Below are 21621 nucleotides of genomic sequence, written 5' to 3'. Positions count from 1 at the left end.
CTGTATATATGTTGGAGGCCTCATCTCATAATTCTGTCTGAAAGAAATGCAGGATGCAAATGGAGAAGAGCCTGAAGAAAAGAAGGTACAGCGACAGGTCCAAAGTGGGATCCAGCTCAAGGGGAGGCCCTAAGACCTGACACCATTACTGAGGCTGTGGGGCATTTCACAAAAGGGCCTATCATGACTGCCAACAAGCAGCTGAAAGAGTCAGATGCAGATTTGTGCACCCAAATGGACAGAAGCTGCTGACCCCTGTGGTGGAATTAGGGAAAAGCTGGAGGGAGCTGAGGAGGAGGGCAACCCTGTAGGAGGACCAGCAGTCTCAATTAACCTGGACCTCCAAGATCTCTCAGACACTGGATCACCATCCAGGCAGCATACAACAGCTGAGATTTTATACATCAGAGCCTGTAGCAAAAACATCTTAACCTAGATTCATCAACAATTTTATTTTCCAAATGCTTTCTAAGGTCACTGCTGACGAACTACATCTCCAAAGTTCTTTACTAAGGTGGTGACTGAATCATTAGTCTGCTCCAGCAGCAATGCCTGAATCAAGAGGTCAAGCATTATTGTTGAGTGCCAGTGACAGTGCCCAGTGAGGGGCTGGAAGCCCCCTTAGAGTTTCCATACAATTCTTAGATTAAGAGGGATATGAAGGCAACAAGCAGAGCAAAACTGCATAACAGCACGAAGTCCTCAGAACATGGAGTCCTCTGGGCCATGCCCCTCCTATGAGTTCTAAAGCCCTGTCATTCCTCCTGTATGGCCCCAGGCAATTTATTCACTTCCCCATCCAGTTATATTCCTCTCCCTTCATCTCCTCCCAGTCCCATCCTCCCACCACCAAACTTGATTTTCATCATGGTCTTTACTACAGCAATAGAGAATCGAAGACTTACTGTAGATGTTAAAATAAACATAACACTTTTCCTAATTTGGTAAAGAAATTTTAATTTTTTTGCAGAATATGTTAAAGAACAATTTAATATGGGACTTCCACATCAAGGAAATGTCTTTAGATAGTGACTATTTTTATTTTTTAACATTTTCTATGTTTTCACTTATACATTAATCATTCATATTTTATCATATACCAATTGGACAAATTTACGGTTTTCATTGAGACATTTTCATACATGTATACAATGTGCCTTGTTTACATCCCACATGACCCTCCCTTCCCTCCTATCCTTATCCCTGCTTCTTCTTACCCCATAACCCCCTTCTAATTTCATTTCTATCTTTTTCTACTGACTAGCCTTAATTAGTGCATTTTGTAATTAGACTGGATTCAGGCCATCAAGAATTATATAACTGGTTAGGGTTATTTGTTACTGTGTATTCAAACAAACTTTCAAAAAAAGGTTAAGAATACTGGAATAAAAATTAGGCCATGGGCAGCCCCGAAAAACATAACAAGAAACATAATCTTAAAAAAAGTTCTGAAGATGTAGGCTTTAGCTGCAGCCAAAACACACACCCCTATTATCGTTGAAATTGCACTTTGCAACACTGGGTAACCTAACAAGTATAATGCCTCAATAGACTTCTTGTTGACTGAAGGCTCATTACTGGAAACAAATGCATAGGAGATGTGTGCAGAAAAATCAAAAGAAAACCCTATACAAATAACAAGATTAATCATGGATATGGAATCAAGATTAACATTCCAGAATGCCATAAAACCTGTCACTCCCACAATCACAGAAGCAATAGCAAAGGTGACCCACAGGGAACACACTGGGTGAGGGATCAGCAGTAAGGAAACGATGAACATAGCTGTTGATGCGATCATGACATTTCGAACAGTATTCTCTATTATCGCAGCATACTGATCAAAATAGATGAATGCCTGGTTATATACCATCAAGGGAACCTCACAGTTTTCAGCTATGCCTCGCAACTTTAGTAACATTCTTTTCTTATTGCTAGAGGATGAAACATCTATGGTTTGGATAAAGCCTCGTGAAGAAGTGATTTCATTTGATGAGGAGACATTAATATCATATGTAAAAACAGGGAAAAAGTTTAAAAAGCCTGCAATATTATTCATAAAGGTATTCTTGTCATTAGGATTATTTCCAGTGTTATTCATATACTGCATATATGCCTCCAACCAAAACTCTGTGAGATTTTTATCTACATACTCATTTTGTTCAAATTGTGTCATACATTTGTCCAGTTTCTGTCTTACATCTTTATCCCAGTAGTTGACAGTTTCTGTAACAATGACCATAACCCTTGGACCATAATCTGAAAAGTAGTCTTCCTCGACATTAAAGTAGGGTGTGATATAGGAATCATCACTTGCCAGGTTGCGAAGATCTAACCCTTCTTGCACTTGGAAGCACCCATATATACTGCTGATGATGTAGAAAATGTATATTAGCACCACAATAAACTTGGCTTTGGAAGTTGTGAGAAAAGGACCAAAATAGTCTCTAAAGAACAAATTCATGGGATGGTTATCATCTCCGTGTTCATCTGGAAACGAACCGAATGGGACACAGCAGAACTTTTTAAATGAGGAATATTTTTGGTCTGGCTTTTCCAGCCAGCGCGACCACACAACTTCTCTTTTACCATCCAGAGCCATAATTGCTCCAAAACAGGTGATGCTATAAAAATAGCAGAAGAGCAGGGTTGTTCCCGTATAGATACAAAAATACTGCACGGATCTGAAAGAGCTGGTGATTCCCGTATAGAAAGCAAGGACATTGGTGATGGTGGTGATTGTAATGGACACTGCCACCTTTGAGTAAGAATTGGAGAGTCGTTCGCTTACGCTCTCCGTGAGGCTGGTCTTCTGCCAGGCAGAAATCATGATAAACATGTCATCAACTCCAACACCTATAACAAAAGAACAGATGTTCAAGTATATTAATAATATACAAGTTAAAACACTGGACATTTTCTATTGGCTGTTTGCAAATCTCTGCTTAAACACTGTTTGCTCAGGCTGTTTCTGAGTTTATATCAGAATTTGTCACTCATTCCTCTGTTAGAAGTCTTAGCTCTGTACACACCTGCTGTTTGTGCACAGCACACTCTGTGTAACCAGGGGTCTTCATGATAAACCGAGGACACCTACCTGATGCCCATTTCATACTAGTTGAAGCAGTATCAGCAACCTATCTTTGATCACACAAGCCATTTCAACCAATATACAAATATGTCTATCAAACATTACTTGAAATGCAAACTGGCAAGTGTGTTTATAGGTAGCATCAGGCCATGTAAGTAGTGCCACTTGTATTATAGCACCTGCTCTCTAGAAATACACCCAGGCGTACACTATCCCTGCTGGTCTCTATTGGACACCCAGCATGTGGTGGACACAAGGTTTCATTGGTCTTGAGATGAGAGGGTTGTGCAAAACTGAGATCTTCAAAACCCTTTCCATGATGCAATTTCATGATTGGCTTGAAACAGAACTGAAGAATGTGAGAGAGCTTTGACATTACTAATGTCAAAAAAGAATGGAGACATAGAAGGAAGGAGACTAGACAGTCCAGTCCTACCACCAATGAATTCATTTTAGACTACAGTTGAGACTGCATGTACTTGTGTTTTTATTCCCAAATGTATTTTACAGTGAGTCTTGGAACTGCAATGCTGATCGTTACTCTTTTTCATAGAGTACAAGTTAGGGTTGGGGAGATACTGGGACTCATAAGCTGGCCTGTAGTTCAGATATTCATGCTCATGACTGAGGTGGAAAGATACAAAATTTTCACAAAGATAGAGGAAGTGTCATAGACTGTATGGTGGCACCACATGACTAGCAGCTCTCAAGTCTCCAGCTGAACAAGGGAAACAATTAGAGACACTGAGGACCAAGAATGGGATGCATTGGTTTCTTAGGTGTTTAAGAACTATTATTTTATTCAGAAATTCTCCTCACAGTTCTTAAGTTGCTGAAATGCATATACAAATCTATTCACACACTCCTGTGGATACAAACTGTGCAAATACAGTGAATACAGACTGGCTTGTAGTAAACACATCTCCCTTAACTATAGTTATTGATGTCTGTGTGGAAAGAGAAACTCTTGAACCTTATGGAAGCCATCTTGTGTCAATTAAAAACAAACCTAAGGCCAATGAGCTGAGGCAGGAAATAGGAGGTGGGAGTTCCAGCAGAGGAGCTTGGGATTCTGGGAAATAGTCAGGTGTGGGAGATTCCAAACACTGGAAGAAACTGACACATAAACCTGAGAAGAGGTAATGAACCAGTGGAAGAAAGTAGCCTAGAATAAACTGGATTATTGCGATATGAGCTACTCAGGGAGAGAGCCAAAGCTTATGGCTTATTTATTAATGAGATATTAAGTCTCAGAGTCACTATTTCAGGGAACAAAGTGGCTGGGAAGAAAATCACCAACTACAGCTGTGGGCACACTGACTGTACATAAATGAGGGTGTGCTCTGAAAAACAAGGCTAAATTGATGTACAATACAAAACCATTTACTATTTTCAGGGAAAACATTTTTCTCAAATTGCATAGTTTGATGAGTGTATGGGTGTGTATTCTTACTCTAAAATAAATTCCAAAAACAGCATAAAAAAGAACACTATAATCTCCCTTTCAAGGATAATCCTGAAAAACATTTTAAAAAATTTTATAGAATTTGTTCTATGTAAATATTATTCTATTTCCATTTAACTTTTATTCTTTGTTTCATGTCATGCACCCCATTCTTGTTCATCTCCCCATCCTCTCATACCTGCCATTTGGCCTTGCAACTCCACTGCCCCAATTAAAAATACACAAACACCAAACAAAAACCAGAAATCATAGAAAACATGATCATGGACTCTGTAGTGTGTCACAGTGTGTCCCACAGTATATCCCTCTGTCCACACATTTTCATTTGTAAACTTTGATTGCAACAAATCATTGGTCTGGTTGAGATCTCTGGTTTCTGTGACACCATCAATACTGGATTCTCACCAGGTCTCCTCCTGGTTATCCTGTTGTTGCCCTGTGTCATGGAGATCCTGCAGTTTTGGATCAGCAGGACTTGTACTTTCAGGCATCCCAACCACTTATAGATGATATTGATTTTGGGGTTGGCCAACTCAGAGCCCTGGGTGGCAGCTGAGCTAGTCAGTGGTCCAGCTCTTTCTTATCCACACCACCATGGTGAGCTCTCTAGTCCTGCTCCTGCTAGGCCACCCGATGCCACATCAATAGTAGACAGGGTCAGTTCTCCTGGGCATATGCCCTTGAGGCTGGCTCACCTACACTCCATGTCTCCAGGGCCAGCTCCACTGTGCTTCCCATCAGGGCACAGGGCCCACTCTCCCAAGTGCAGCAGCTGGTGAGAGATGGGACCAGCTATCCAGAATGCTGCAGTCAGTGAGGGGCAGGCCAGTTCTGCACAGCCTCTGGACATCCATGTGGCCTCCAGTGGCTGCCACAACTAACAACATCCCCATGTTCTCTACTCGTTATATGAGCCGTGGACATTGACATTGATCCATGCTGCTGCATAGTCAAGGACCCAGAAATGGCCCTCATCTCAGCAGCAGCTTGGGTTGGGATTTTACCATGACCCCTGGTGGCAGGGCTGGCCACTCCCAACAGGCTATTCCTCTCCACCATCAAGTCTCCAGCTCTGCCTCTTGTCATGATGCTCAAGCTGCTCCACTTCTCTTTCTCATCTGTCCACCATATACTTGTACATTGTGGTGGCTCCTACTATAGTCTGGCCACATGGCTGGTGGGACCCTGGGTGACATCCTCCAGCAAGTGGATGTTTATGGCCTGCTTGTGAGGTGCAACAGAGGGCAGATCTTTGGATGGCATGGCTGAATGCAGGTCTCAGTCGTCCTCCTTCCACACCGTGCTGCCTGGATTTGATCTGAGTTTATGTGTCCTAGGCATAAAACAGCTTTGGCCACCAAACTAAGCATCAAGCTATGATGAACAAAGGACTGCCATCTGCCCTGCCCCTGACTGATATAAGAACACCACCACCACCACCAATGTCTCTTTACCCAATGCCGGGGCGGGGGAGGTAAGTTGTTTTATAATGAGAAATTTTCATTCAATTATATTTGTCTTTTAAAAGGTTAAATATGTTTCAACATTTCAATATGTCTGATCTGACAAATTCCACATTGATATGGGATCAGGTTGCTCTTAATATTTTCTTATTCAAAACACACCAACATTTATTCTACTTATAATTAATTACATTTATCAGATAAATTTTTAGAAGTGAAATTGCTTGTCTGTAGTTCTCCCCTTTTAAGTCTTTGATTTGCTCCAAACTTGGAGGAATGCAAACCAATTTATACTTTTCCTACAGCAGAATCTAGAGAGTTTTCATTTATGCACAACATTCCAAAATGATCTCACCAGTACTGATTAATCAAGAAAAAAAGAACACTTGTTTTGTTTTTTTTAGATTAGTGTGTATCCCTTGATATATTTCATCTTGTGTTTTCTGGGGTTTCTATTTTGTTTTCTATGTGTGAATGAATGGCCATCTCTATTTGTCTAGGGCACTGTATTTTTCCAACTCTGAAGACAGATAATTTGTTCTGTTGTTTGAGCCAGCTAAACACAATGCATTCCCTTATCCACTGAACATATCTATAGATTTAACATGGCTTCATAATTTGTTTTACTCACCAAGAATAAGAAATGGTGAGTTTGCAACTATGATCACAAATGGGACCCCAATGTGCAGCATCAGGCCAAAGCCACTCACCACTGACATGGCGACAGAAAACACTCCAAAGACTGCAACCCACATTTTGTTTCTTATACAGTCCAACCTGTAAATTTAGAGGGAAAATAAGAACTTATGATGGTGGCTTCCAGATTGAAATCCTACTAATTGGTTGTTGACTTAGACACCTAGGCAGAAGTCTTTGGGCTGACAATTTCCATAGCTTTCTGCCAGAGACCTTAAACTAACAGACACCATTACATTAACAACTCACAAAGAAATAGTGGGGACAATGAAGTGGGGAATCTACAAACGTTCCTGGGTGATTTTTATGTAACTATTTGAGCACTAATCCACTGACTACCATTTCAGAATAGAAATTTGCTAAGCACTACAAATGCTTAACTCTGACTTGGGTATGGATGAAATACAGTAGGTAATAGGTGGTGGCTTGGCTCATCTTCGGTTGTTATGGCAAAATACCTGTGGCTGGATACTTTATAAAAAGAAAAGCATTTACTTAAGTTCACAATTCTGAAGGTCCAATAGGATGATGCAGCATCTTTGCAAGGGCTTCTTTCACTGTGTTATAACATGGTACTTGTCATTGTGGTGGGAATGCTTAAGAGAGAAAAAACAAAAGGAAATATAGGAAAATTGATAGATTTAGGATCCAGGCTTGCTGTTTTCATAACAACTTCCTGTTTTGGGAAATAATGGGGGTCCCATGAGAACTTTCTGAGAGCAGCATCCCCTACTCTATGAAAAGTGACCTACTGCTTTTCATAGATCTTGCTTCTTAAAATCTCCCAATATCACAATACTTGAAAACCAACTTTCTAACACATGAACCAGGACTCATTCAAACCACAGCCAAGGACAAACTGAAACGGAGCATGTATCCAGTTTTTTATTCCTCCAACCCCCGACTTCAAGATATAAACATAGTATACATAGTCTGCAATTTCAAATTAGCTCAGTGAGTGTTGCAGCTAAAAGTATGAAAACATTGTTTTAAATGATTTTTGTGATGCTTATGTCTTTCTGATATGGGCTTTATAGAAAGGTTGATAATTTGAAAAAAGAAAAAGTTGAACACAACACATTCTGAATGACCAACCTATTTTTTTTGTCAAAAGAACAGAAAAGAAGATAAATACAGGACATGTTTAAAGTATGACACTATCTATGCCTTATCATCCCACAGGTCGCAATGCATATCTGTATAAGGGTAACATCCATCTAACCCTAACCCTAACCCTGCAGCAGTCAGGGAGGCTGTCTTGTTATAAGCCACCAACAGAGTTCTGGGAACTAAGCATGGCTCCTCTGCATGAGAAACACAAAATTCTCTAAAGCATCTCGCTGCCCTAACACACATTTTAAAATCTTACAATACACTCCAGGTTTTAGGCTTTACTTGCTATAAAGTGCTTCAAAACAATGACTGATACCTACCTTTACAAATATATTATAGGGAAAAGAAAATAGGTTAGACCCTAAATATGAGTATGACAACTAGGAATTCAATGACATTGATCACATATGAAAAAGGTAACAATTTCTTTACCTGTTCTCATTCCAGGAAGAGGAGGTGACTCCAGAAACATCTGGGAAAGCAAAGCCTTGTAAGATTGTCATAGACCTGCTAGGAGAGGCGACTCAGCAGCCAAGCCACTGAAAGATCCTCAGTCTATCCAGCTGGGTTTTGCAGAAAGCTCTAGGGATGTGTCTTTCACTGAGGCCAAGCAATGTATGCCTGAAAGTCCATTGTGTGATGCTATAAAGGTGAATGTAATTGAGATCCTAACATGTCGAAGATGTCAAAACTGGGAGACATATATCCAAGGAGAACTGCACACAGAGAAGGGAAGCAGCCCAAGAGAGGGACTACAGGCAACACAGCTATAATGGCTGAGGCATCTAAGACCATTGAAACAGAAGTTCCAGACATACAGCTATGAAGTTCTGTGTTTGCACTTCTGGGTTTCAGTCTTCCTTCCCTTTACTATTCCCTTACTATGTCCTCATGCCTCCTTTGTGGAAGGGTAATGTGTATTCAGGCCCATTTTATAAGGGAAGTATATAATTTATTTTTTTAACAGAGAATCACAGGGAATTAACTCAAGTCTCAGATGAGGCTTTGGCTTTTTAACAGTGCTAAAAGTTAAAACTATGAGGACTTTAAATAAAAGATTTGTAAGTTTGATTTTACGTGTATAATCTTGTCCCAGTTGTGGTCACGAGAAGGGGGGTTGGGTCAACTAGAACTGGAGTTATAAGCAGTTGTTGGTCACCATGAGGGGTGCTGGGAACTGAACCCAGGTATTCTGCAAGAGCAGCAAGTGCTCTTAACTGGTTTTATCTAGTTATTACTGTGGGAATATTTAAAGTTGGACTAGATGCATGAGCCAAGGGGTTGGGATTTAGCTCAGTGGTAGAGCGCTTGCCTAGCAAGCACAAGGCCCTGGGTTCGGTCCTCAGCTCCGGAAAAAAAAAAAAAAGATGGCCATGAGCCTATTGGGATCAGGGACAGAAAGTGTTAGTTTGAATGAAATATGTCCCCCATAGGCTTATGTGTTTGAATACTTGGTCCTCAGCTCCTTAACACTTGGTACTGTTTTGAGAAAGTTATGTAAGCTTTAGGTGGTAGAGCCTTGCTAGAGAAAGTGCATCATCACTGGGACCAGCTCTGAGGTTTGTAGCCTCACTCTCTGTTCCCACAGATGTGGAAATGTGGATGAAACATGATCAATCAGCTCCCTGCTTAATGATCAACTGTATCCCTCAAGAAACAAGCCAAAATGAATTCTTTCTTCTTTAACTTTCTTTTAGTCATGGTTTCTATCACCATGTATTATGAAAAGTAACTAATACAACACTAACTTATGGAATGAAGTGACAAGGCAAATATTTGACAATAGATACCCAGTTTAAAAGAGAAAAACTCAATAATTTGAAATCTGTAAAACTAGGAAAGAAAATAGAACTAAAACAGAAGTTTCTTCATCTGTTCTGCTTTCTATAACAAATGCCTTAGACTGAGTAACCTATAAGAGCGGAAAGGGAAAGTCAGCAAATTCAGAGATAGAAAGTAGAATAAAGTTTGTCTGGGTCTCAGGGAGAGGAATTAGGTTATTGCATAATGAATATGGAGTATCTGTTAATAATGATGGGAAAAACTTGTGAAGCAGATAGTTGTGTTGGATAAACAGTATGGATATAATTAATATTACCAAATTGTTCACATAAATGAAATATTGTAAAGTGTGTATGTTCTATCACAATATGTTTACTATGAAATAATAAGTAAAAAAGAATAGTTTTACCTGGAGCATGATACAACTGCAAATAGTATGATTAAAATGTATGCCAAGTGAAACAGAGGAATCACAGTCTTGGAGGTTGCCTCAAACTCCAACTGTCTGGAAAGGGATGTAAAGTAGACCACCTGCAACAAAAACATGCCCAGGAAATAAATTCAGATTACAGATTCTGTCAAAAGTACAAGCATACCAGATGCTTCAGCTTGATGGGCAGTGTAAAAAGTGGGACATTTGCTTCTTCACAGAAAATCTGCATAATGCTTTTCAATGTTTCCTTCAAAATCAAAATCATTTCTTTGCCTTTTCGTTAAGATCGGGTGAGAATCTTAACCGTAAACCTAAACAAACCAAAACTGAGTTTTATGCATAACTATGAAACCCTGTCCTCCTTAACAACTGTGGAAAGTGTGGCGTTTTATAAATCGTGTTAGGTTGCTAGCTTCTTATATTTTAATTGCGTCAGTAACTCCTTAGGAAACACTTGGCCTTCCGCTAAGTATTCACTGGGGTTATATATTGGAATTGCTGGTCCAGAAATTTGTCAGACGACATGGACGTCAGCACTAAGCCAGGTTCCCTACCTATAACTGCCCTGAAAAGGGCCGGGCTAGTTACCACCTTCTAATACAGCGTGGCAGAACTCGAAAGTTTTGCCTTTTAATTTCACTCGATACGAACGGGCTTTGAGGGCTCTTGGAAACAAGAGGAGGGTCACATAAAAGAAATAATTTTCAAGTGACTTAATTGGAAAGCCAAACCCTACACCGAATGTGAAAATTCGCGTCTATGCTAAGCGGAGTGACTGATGCAGGCTGCAGACCCGGACGATACCGATGCATTTGCGATGCGACGCCCTCCGAGCGCAGCAGAGAGAGCTCCCGGCTTCCATCCGGGGGTCGCTCTGTCTCTGCCCTCGTTGGCCTCCCTTGCGAGCCCCAGCCTCCGGGCACCTCTATGTCTTCCAGAGCCAGGTCGCTCTTCATGTCGTTAAAATGGTCGAGGAAGTGAGTCAGCCACGCCTGGCTGCGGTCGCGGTCCTCGGGGTCCTCCGTCTTGAGGTAATACAGCAGCCGCATCGCCCGCGACTCCACCAGCCGCTGGCGGTTTCCGGTCGTCGCGTAGCCCAGGACGTTTCCCCCGAAGAAGCCCGCGAGGTGGATGAGGTGGTCGGCCACGCTGTGTATGGGGAAGGTGAGTTCCGACAGGTTCAGCGACGAGTTCTGCTGCCACGAGAAGAGCAGAGGGTTGGGCGGGACGCACCCGACGCTGTACTTGGCGCACACCTCCGGGTACAGGATCTGCGTCCCGTTCTCCTGGACGACTTTCAGCGCCTGCACCGCTCGGTCCAGCCTGCTCACCTCCGCGAAGGCTTCCGGCTCCAGCAGCGAGTCTCTGTGGGACACCACCAAGATGGACGCGAAGTTGGTCTCGGAGCTGGTCCTGGAGGCGGAGAAGCGGTACGAGTCGTTGGTGCTGAAGTGGCTCTGCACGAAGCGCCGCTCGGCCTTGGCCGGGCTGCCGATCGGCGTGTACTGCTCCTCGAGGTTCTCCTTCTCCTTCGGGAGGAAGATGAGGCCGGTGCCCAGCGACGCCGTCAGCAGCACAGGCCCGAGCAGGAACAGCCATGGGTTCGCGCCCACGAGGGCGCCGAGGCGAAGGAAGCAGCTGGACAGCGGGGCTTCCAGGCAGTCGGTGTGGCAGCGGCGCGGCGGCGGGGCCTCCTGACCCACGGGCGGCAGGCGCTCCAACGGCGGCCCGGTGGCCCAGCTTGGGCTCGCCTCGTCCGGAGGGACGGCTTCCAGTTGTCCTTCCGTCTCCCGCAGCTCCTCCTCAGCCGGCGCCACCTCGGCCGGTGCCTCCTGCTGCTCCTCCTCCTCTCCTGGTGCCACCTTGGAGGAGATCATGTCACCCACGGCTGTTCAGAGGAGCTGCTGCGGAGCTGTGTGCACCGCAGTGGTCCGGCGGGGACCGTTGGCTGCTCTTGTGCCCGGATGTTGGAGGTAACGGTTGGGAGCACGTGCGTGCGCGAGGCGACCTTCCTGGTGCGGGTCACAGAGCGTCCATCCTGCTATCCCCGCACTGACCGAAGCCCTCGGTGGGAGCACAAATTAAACCTTTTTAGTTTGGCGTCCCGGTGGCCGGGACAACTTCGCGTTTACTTTGTTGTCGTGTGTGTGTGTGTGTGTGTGTGTGTGTGTGTGTGTTACTCTCATCCCTGCTATGCTGTCAGAACGCTGAGGTGAGGGTCATTAAATCTAGTTTTGCTAACAAATTTAAGTGCCAACCAGAGGGACATAAGCATTTCTTGGAGGAAATGCTGCTTGTGCTACTTAAACAGTTGTCTATCTAAAGTTTACACAGTTTCCAATCTAAACGAAAATTGTACCGAGACAGATTTGGAGATCTTTATGAATCAGCACCCAAAGAAGGACGAGCAGCAGAGGATCGTTGCTTCAGCTTTATTTCCTCCGCGTGTGTTGAGACGACGCAACAGAGTTCCCCCTAAATGTGCTGCTTGTGCGCTTTCAGATTCCGTGGAACAGAACCGGTCCGGTTGTTTTCACCACAGCAGAAGATGTTACTGCGCCCATCCTGGATGTAGGAAGGGCCTAGCAGATTAAAGATCCGACCCCTTCCATTTCTCACAGGAGCAGGGGCATCGCCAAAAAGACCGACTTTTCATCAGCCAGCGCCTCGTGCACTCTCGGGCCTGGCTGAGGCTGGAGTAGCAGGGACAGTCAGGGGAGGGTTTTGGGAAATTTCCACAGAGATCCTGTTAACAACCCATTTACATTCAGGACTAGCTATCTCCTGTATGTTTCTGTTGATTTTGTGTTGCTGTAAAATTATAAAAATAAAAGGCTGTCTTTTACCCCCACTGGGCCCTGCACGGTGGCGGCCCAGGCTCTCTCTTAAACTTAAATCGCTACAGGAAAGAACAACACAGTAAACCTCTGATCCAATTGATAAGATATAATTGCCCACCTAAGCATACAAGGCCCTGTACACATCCATCCCTTCAGAATATTCATAACAACCTTTAAAGGTACAGAGTGGAATCTTAACATCTGCCTCCATGCTCTCTTGGCGTTTTCTTCCTCCATTCTCCTCCTCTTCCCTCAAACTTCTCTCCTGCCCATCCTTCCTTCTCATCCAATGATAGGCCCCGTTCTACCTTGTACCTGCCTTCACCTGCGTAATGACATCATCCCACAATTTTGTTGCCAGAACTGCAGGCTAAGATGTGTTGGTCATCACAGCTGTTCTACCGCATGGCAGCAGTGATAGGTAAGAGGAGGTACCTATCACTTTTGCTTAAACTGGTCAGTTTATGGTTTGTCATAAATTACAGCTGATGCCACATGCGGTGGTTTGCACCAGTAGCCCTAACTATTCAGGAGGTTGGGACATGTATATTGTAAATTGAAGGCTAGTTTGGACACCATGGCAAGCAGGACATTGTTTCAAAACAAAATATCAAACCCAAAGAATGGGGCTATCGTTTAATGGTAAAGTATCTTCCTAGCATGTACAAGCACTTAATCCCAAGCACCACAAAAATGCAGTTAGAAAAAGTCTAATACACGGAATGACTATTTATCCTGTCATGCATAGGGATAGAATGAAAGTCATGATCAGGGAAGCATGCCTAACAGTAACATCCAAAGTAAATCAGAACAAAAGATAAAATGAATAAATTTAATAACTACAGAGTCCAGATAACAGTTGTCTCATTTAGGGCAGACATTGGGAAGACAGCTTGTGGTAGTTTGAGTATGCCTAGCCAGGGAGTGGCACTATTTGGAAGTGTGACCTTGTTGGAGTACGTCTGCCACTGCGGGCTTGGGCATTAAGATGTTGGGCATCCTTACTGCCTGGAAGTCAGTTTCCTGCTACTGGCCTGCAGATGAAGTCACAGAATTCAGTTCCTCCTGCACCATGACTGTCTGTATGCTGCCATGTTCCCACCTTGATGATAATGGACTAAACTTCTGAACCTGTAAGCCACCCTCAACTAAATGTTGTCTTTATAAAAGTCGTCTTGGCCATGGTGTCTGTTTACAGCAGAAAAACCCTAAGATACAACTTTAACACGTTGTGGTCATTTTGGTTTTTATAAGGCTTTTATTTAAAAAATCATGCAAAAATTTTATATAAGGGAAAAAACACACATGAAACTAGACAGGGCTGTCTTTATGAGAAAACTAAACATCATGTTAACTTTATTTTTTTTCCATGTTTCCTTTATCTTTTTTTCTTTTATTGGATTTTTAAATTTACATTTTAAATGTTATCACCTTTCTTGGTTTCCCCTCCAGAAGCCTGCTATCCCATCCCCTCTCCCCCTGCTTCTATGAGGGTTCTCCCTAACCCATGCACCCACTCCCTCCCACCACCCCACCCTGACATTCCCCTACCCTGGGGCATCAAGACTTGACAGGACCAAGGGCCTCTCCTCCCATCGATGTCCAACAAGGCCATCCTCTGCTACATATGTAGATGGAGCCATAGGTTCATCCCTGTGTACTCTTGGGATGGTGGTTTAGTCTGTGGGAGCTCTGGAGGGTCTGCTAGGTTGATATTGTTGTTCTTATGGGGTTGCAAACCTTTTCAACTCCTTCAGTCCTTTAACTCCTCTATTGGGGACCCCATTCTCAGTTCAATGGTTGGCTGGGAGCATCCGCCTCTGTATTTGTCAGGCTCTGGCAGAGCCTCTCAGGAGACAGCTATATCAGGCTCCTGTCAGCAAACACTTCTTGGCATCTGCAATATTGTCTAGGTTTAGTGAATGTATATGGGATGAATCCACAGGTGGGGCAGTTTCTGGATGGCCTTCAGTCTCTGCTCCACACTTTGTCTCTGTATTTTCTCCTGTGAGTATATTTGTCCCCCCCCCCCTTCTAAGAAGGTCTGAAGCATCCGCACTTTGGTCTTCCTTCTTCTTGAGCTTCATGTGGTCTGTGGATTGCATCTTGAGTAATTCGAGCTTTTGGACTAATATCCACTTATCAGTGAATGTGTACCATGTGTGTTTTTCTGTGATTGGCCCCCTCACTCAGGATGATATTTTCTAGTTCAATCCATTTGCCTATGAATTTCATGAAGTCATTGTTTTATATTTTTGAATCCATTCCTCTTTTGAAGGGCATCTGGGTTCCTTCCAGCTTCTGGCTATTATAAATAAGGCTGCTATGAACATAGTGGAGCATGTGTCTTTGTTGTATGTTGGAGCATCTTTTGGGTATATGCCCAGGAGAGGTATAGCTCGGTCCTCAGGTAGTGCAGTGTCCAATTTTCTGAGGAACCTCCAGACTGATTTCCAGAGTGGCTGTACCAATCTGTAATCCCACCAACAATGGAGGAGTGTTCCTCTTTCTCTCCATCCTTGCCAGCATCTGCTGTCACCTGAGTTTTTGATCTTAGCTATTCTGACTGGTGTGAGGTGGAATCTCAAGAGTTGTTTTGATTTGCATTCCTCTGATGACTAAGGATGTTGAACATTTCTTTAGGTGCTTCTCAGCCATTCAATATTCCTCAACTGAGAATTCTTTGTTTAGCTCTGTAGCCCATTTTTTTTTTTAAAGTTTGATTCTCTGGAGTCTAACTTCTTGAGTTCTTTGTATATATTGCATATTAGCCCTCTATCAGATGTTGGTAAAAACCTTTTCCAAATCTGTTGGTTGACGTTTTGTCCTATTGACAGTGTCCTTTGCCTTATAGAAGCAAAAACTTTCTGGGCCTTGTTTTATTTACTTCTTGAGCCTTTCCATAATGAGGATGCCATTCAGGATTTCTGGCGGGGGTTGGGGGATGACTACTTACCCAGATTCAACAGACCCCAAACAGAGAAGATTTAGTGTCACACACCCAAAGAGCTGGGGCTCTCTAAGATGCTTCTGAGTTAGAAAAGTTGCACAAAGCATTGCAAGGATACTGGAGACCACCATTGGTGGACAGCAGTAATATTTTAGACTAAGTCCTGTAGCAAAAGTTCTACCTTGGGCTCCTACAGATGAGTAGCTAATGTTTGACCTGCTCTTAGCCAACCTGCTACAACCTTTTTCTAGTTTCTTACTTTTCTCCCTTGTATTCTTTCACCTTTTCTTTTTTAATTTCCACACTTTGCACTGTGGAATTACAATGTTTGTCTTTGAACTCTAACAGCGGTCAACAGAAACTTGAACAAAAATAAGCAGAAGTTAATTCTTTTTCACCAAAGCTGTAGAAAACTAGTCACTGTCCTGACTCAGAAAATGTTCACTGAAAATGCAATTTCCAAAGACTCTATTTCTCACCTCAGTCTTTGCTGCCATGTGACACAGCTGCCATGAATATTTTCCAAAATTTAAAAAGTGGAGCTGGTGTTTCTTTTTGTAAGGCAACTGAAGGCCAGAAACAGATGTGAGGAGTCAATAATGAAGAAAAAGCAGGTCAAATGGCAGAGGTCACCAAGAACTTGGTCTTACTGCTTTGGCTAAAGTCAGTCCTCCACATTTAATGAAGCTCAGATCCTATGTCCAGGGCTAGACAGTGTGGTCAACTCAATCTGCTTTCTGCGCAACCTTTCAGCTAATTGTGTTGTTGTTTTAGACTTGCTTTTTGTACCCACTTCTCTTATGGTTTCCGACAAAGTTTAAGAGACAGTCTAGGGGTAAAGTGCTTATTTACACAAACATGAGAACCTGAGTTGGAGTTCCCGACCCCATATTTGTAGTCATAAATAATAGAAAAGGATTTGGGGCACCAACTCATGCTAACGCTGGCACCGGCGGGCCACATGGCGCCAGCGGTCTCATTTAGCTAGCCAGGCTTGGCAGACTCTCCGGCCCAAAACTCTCAAAATGTCTCACTCACTAAGTTCCCAATTTCTATCCCACACTACTGATGGCTATTCTCTGGGCCCTCTGGTAGGAGCAGATATGTCTCAACAACAAAAGAATAAATAATGTTAAATGTCACATTTTGTGGATTTCCGATGTTTTTGAAAACTATATAAAGTAATCTGGACCATTGTTCATTAACTACTCAGCTATTTCTAATAAATTATCTTGAAAACACCCTAACAGCAAACTCAGAGCTTAATCATCTCAGATCAATTTATAACAGCAGTTATAGGACTGGGTCTAAGCCTTGTATTCTTAAATGTCTATAAGAGAGTAACAACATCAATCATAATTTTATATCAATAAGAAATTTATAGCAATGAAAACCTAAATTTGTATCAAATAAATTCTGTAGCAGTGTAAGAGATTATGGCTTCAACTTAATAACAAATATAAGGATTTCTACCAAATGAGATAATGGCTGCACGATGAATTCTAGCTAATTTCTCAAGGTTAAATTATGACCATTTCTAACTTTCCCAGAAAGACAACTTCAGAACAACCACCCTCAGCCCCCCAAGTCCAGGACATTGGGCTGACGACTCTTCACAACTTCTTCAGACTGAATATGGGTGTTGAGATATCTTAAAGGGGGGTAGGGAAAATAGGGGAGTTGTTTGGTCTTAAGAAGGCCATCCAACGATTGTTGTAGTCTCTGATGTCTGTCCTGACTGGATCCGGCTGAAAGTCCCTGAGATCAGGAGTTCAAGAAGTCAGTTCAGCACGTCTGATGATGACAGTCACCAAACTGTAATTCTGTAATATATAAGTCTCAAAACAAAATTTTAGTATCAAAATATCTGTATGGATTGTATTCGTCTGTGTAGGGTGTACAGAGTGGTTAGGATGAAATTCTGTTCTTTTTTTGTTTTATTTTCTTGAATCTAGTTCTTCAGGAGCTCTCCCTCTATCAAATCTGACCCATAAAGCTCTGGAAGGTTTCCAGAGCCCAATCACCTTTTCTAAAAGCACAAACCCAAAACCTTTTCCCCAAATCGGCGTATCCTTCAGTTGGCAACCAGAAAGGCTTGTATCTTGTGTTCTCTTCCAGAGAAATAATATTATCACAAATCTCAAAATCACACCCATTTTGAAAATTAAAACAATCTAAAACAAATGAAGTAAACTAAAATATTGTATTATGCCCTCTGCTTGGAGCCATTGCATTTCCCCCTATACTAGTTGTGAACCATGGGCAGAATTTCTCACGTGACTTGGGCAAAATCTGTTTCTCCTTCTAACAATAAAAGCAAAGTAATCACACTTCTATTAATGCCTGCTAATAAGAAGCAGGCAGCTTGTCAAACCAGGATTTTAACCCACAATTCCCATGGAGCCCACATTAGAAAGAATATGAATATCCTGTAAGACTTACTAGAACACTGTATCTTTATACCATCTATCTGTTGAGCTCTCTACCTGGAGCCTCAGACCTCCACTCACAGCAACTTCTATAATATGCGGCTGTTATTCACTATGCCTGATGCTACAGACATCTAATTTTTCTAACTTAGTTCTGAATCATGGGCAAAATTTCTCACGTGATTCGGGCAAACTCTGTATATGAATCTATTCTAAAAGCAAATAAACCAGTCTTTGAATTAAGCCACACTCTTGGCTTTTTGACCCAGTGTAGCCAGGCTCTTTTCACAGCAGGGGTGAGCAGAGACTTCCCCTGTGTTTCTTTGTTTCAAGGTTTCTATGCTTGAGTCTCTGAGCCACCCCTCTCCCACTTAGAAAATAAAACTCTAACTTTCAGGCTGATAATTTTAAATTTTTCATGGATTCTTGACTAACATGTTGGTTCACCACCTGTAGTGGTAAATAATAGAAGTGGAAGCACCAATCCCCGCTATGGCTGGCACTGCGGGCCACATGGCATCTGAGGGGTATTTTCATCTCAATCAGCAAAACATCTCCACCTGACCTGCTAAGTTCCCAATTTCCCTCCCACACTCCTGCCTGCTCTCTGGGTTCTGCAGTGATCTCTCCGCTTCGGTCATCTATCTCTCAGCTCTCTGCTGCATATTTTGCTCACATCCCCGGCATTCTCCCCCTGTGGTTATAGTCACAACTCCCAGTAACCTGTTAAAATCAAAACTCTAAGAAGCTTATAATTTATCAATTAGATTTATATCAATAAATTCTCACTCCACAAAATGTCCTCACAATAAACTCAGAGTCAATTAACATTGATATAAACTGCCCACCTAGATAAGACAATTAATATATATAAGATAATTGTCCTATAATTATCCATCCCTTAAGAAGTATTCATACCTACTGTGGCCATTAAGACAACACAGATCTAGGTTGTCCTTCTCTGCCTCCACCTTGGTTCTTCTTCCTTTCCCTATCTCTCCGGCCTCTTAAAAACCTTGTCCCTGCCTTACTTTTTCACTGCCCAATCACAGGCCTTGCCTTATCTTGTGCCTGCCCTCACCTGCATATAGACAGCAATGCACAGAACTGGAGACATTAATAGACATTATCTGGACATTTTAAACCAGATACTCCTCATAAAGATTCATCTTTAAATTGAACATAGACATTTATCCTTCAGGATAACAAGTGCCTTGTTTGCCCAGAGAAAGACATGGTTTGTATCCTTTTATTGCTAAATGAATTAAGCCCCAGTCTGTAAGAGGAAAGCTTTGCTCTTTTTAGTAAGACTAAGCCTACCTTGCTGTTAAGAAAATATCTGTTCTGTCCCATGATAAGGAGAAGCTTTTCTGCTCTTTCTGCCCCCTCTGCAGCTTCCTTTTTGTACCTCTTTTTTTTCCTGCATTCTGCATATTGCTCTCCTAATTTCTAAGTGCCCTGTTAATTTCTAAGGTAGTCTGTTCTGCTGTCTTCTCCTAACCTTGCTCTCTCCTCCTGTTCTGATGTAGTAATGTCCTTCTTTCTTTCTTTTTTAAGAAGATTTTATTTATTTATTATATTTAAGTACACTATAACTGTCTTCAGACACAGCAGAAGAGGGCATCAGATCCCATTACAGATGGTTGTGAGCCACCATGTGGTTGCTGGAATTTGAACTCAGGACCTCTGGAGGAGGTCAGTGCTCTTAACCACTGAGCCATCTCTCTAGTCCCTGGTAATGCCTTTCAATGCAATCATTTCTAGTCTTTTGTACCTTTTCTGGGAGAACAGATCACATGGGTTTCCCTTTTTCCCCAAAATGTTCACTAGAAGATCAAACATAAATTCAAATCATAAGTTGAATAAGAAGTTTACAACAGGGAATGTTTACATAACATTCACTGTCTGTCACTATCTCTACAGGTTTATGGAGAGGCTAAAGACCATAACTAAGTTGTCATTCAAGTCGTGTATAGATAAACCAAGTCAATATTTTATCTTCTGTCCTTGCATCTACAATGAATTATTAGTTCTCTGATAATAACCTTTGATTAGTTGTTTTACAACCTCTTGGAATGTGTTCTAAGTTTTAAATGCCTGCTTTATCTCAGAAGCAATTAACTCGTGACACTTGAAGACTATCAGAGTTCTCATTGCAGTTTTGACTATCAGAAAAGACTTAATAGCAGTCCTATTATGAAGGGCTTAATAATTACTAATATAATTTTAGGAATTCTTATAGGAGCATCATTAATAATTAAGAAATCATCTACTTGTCTATATAGCATCACCATAACACAGTACATCTTGGGTTGGGGATTTAGCTCAGTGGTAGAGTGCTTGCCTAGCAAGCGCAAGGCTCTGGGTTCGGTCCCCAGCTCCGAAAAAAAGAAAAGAAAAAAAAAAAGACAGTACATCTTCATTGTTCTGAAAAATCTGCTCGAAAGGGTGAGTTAATATCTAGTGTTTGCTATATATATTTAATAATTATGGGGAAAGCATATTAATAGCAGAAATCTTTCCTCAAATGTTTTCTCTTCAGCCTTGCCTAGAAGGGCAAATCCATCATGTCTTTATAGTCCATAGTGAAATTGTGGAAGATCACCTGTTAGCTTTTAGCTTCTCCTAGATGGCTTCTGGCAATTATCTATAATACTCTTCACAGACTTCGGCCCAGTGACAATAGCTTTGGTTTTTCTGTAGTAGAATTAATGTAGTATACCTGTGATTTTATTTTGTATGTCCTCTACCTTCCTGCCCCCGCCCCCATGTCACCTATCTGTGGTGAATAGCTGTCACTTACAGTTTCCTCTTTTTTCATCCATCTGGTAATGCTGCCTCTGGGGTTCATGGTGCCCGAGACAGATTTGTTGGCGAATAGCTACAGCATCACCATAAAGGCCAACTTGTAATGGGTAGTGTGACTACTGGACTTCTGCAGTTCTTCCTCATGTATGGAACCCCAGCAGCCTTTGATCACAGATTCACTCCAGCATTCTTTATAGTGATCGCTCCAGAAGAGCCATGGTTCAGATCCCAGAGGCACATAGATGAGATGTCACCTTCAAAATATCTATAGAATCCCCTGTCTCCATCGTAGTCCCACAAAAGGTAACTCTTGCCCACCACCTTGTCTTTCAACTTTCAGTGGCTGGTCAGCAGAAGAGGACGCCGTTACACAGACTGGGGAACAGATAGATCTGGCTGCTGATGTTTTTCTTGACTTTCTGTGGGGAAGAATTACCTGTTAAGTTCAAGGCAAAGGCCAACTGCTGATTCCTTATTGTGGCAGCCATGGCAGGAGCCTGAGGCCAGTATCTGTGTGTGTCTCTCCAAATCAAGGCACAGTGTATTTCCAC

General features: G+C 42.3%; 1 protein-coding gene, 1 non-coding gene and 1 pseudogene across 4 annotated transcripts; all 3 read right to left on the bottom strand.

Moving 5' to 3' along the window:
* Positions 1–937: 937 nt before the first annotated feature.
* Positions 938–11963, bottom strand: Ptchd3 (patched domain containing 3). 3 transcript variants are annotated; one of them, XR_015631075.1, is made up of 5 exons: positions 10967–11963; positions 10020–10141; positions 7211–7311; positions 6651–6796; positions 938–2856 (listed from the first exon to the last, which is right to left on the bottom strand). XR_015631075.1 is itself a non-coding variant. In NM_001408928.1 (4 exon segments), coding segments are annotated over 4 exon segments (2718 nt in total). In that variant the 5' UTR covers positions 11921–11959; the 3' UTR covers positions 938–1360.
* Positions 5881–6024, bottom strand: LOC120095434 (small nucleolar RNA SNORA48). Its single transcript, XR_015632496.1, has one exon. It is a non-coding gene; the product is annotated as a small nucleolar RNA SNORA48 (small nucleolar RNA).
* An 8914-nt stretch (positions 11964–20877) lies between the features above and the next one.
* On the bottom strand, positions 20878–21558 carry LOC134480729 (F-actin-capping protein subunit beta; annotated as a pseudogene).
* Between the last annotated feature and the right edge of the window lie 63 nt (positions 21559–21621).

This window comes from Rattus norvegicus, chromosome 10, assembly GCF_021556685.1.
Source record: "Rattus norvegicus strain SHRSP/BbbUtx chromosome 10, alternate assembly SHRSP_T2T, whole genome shotgun sequence".
Classification (NCBI taxonomy): Eukaryota; Metazoa; Chordata; class Mammalia; order Rodentia; family Muridae; genus Rattus; species Rattus norvegicus.
Note: the sequence above shows the minus strand (reverse complement) of the source record. Positions and strands in the feature narration are given on the sequence as shown.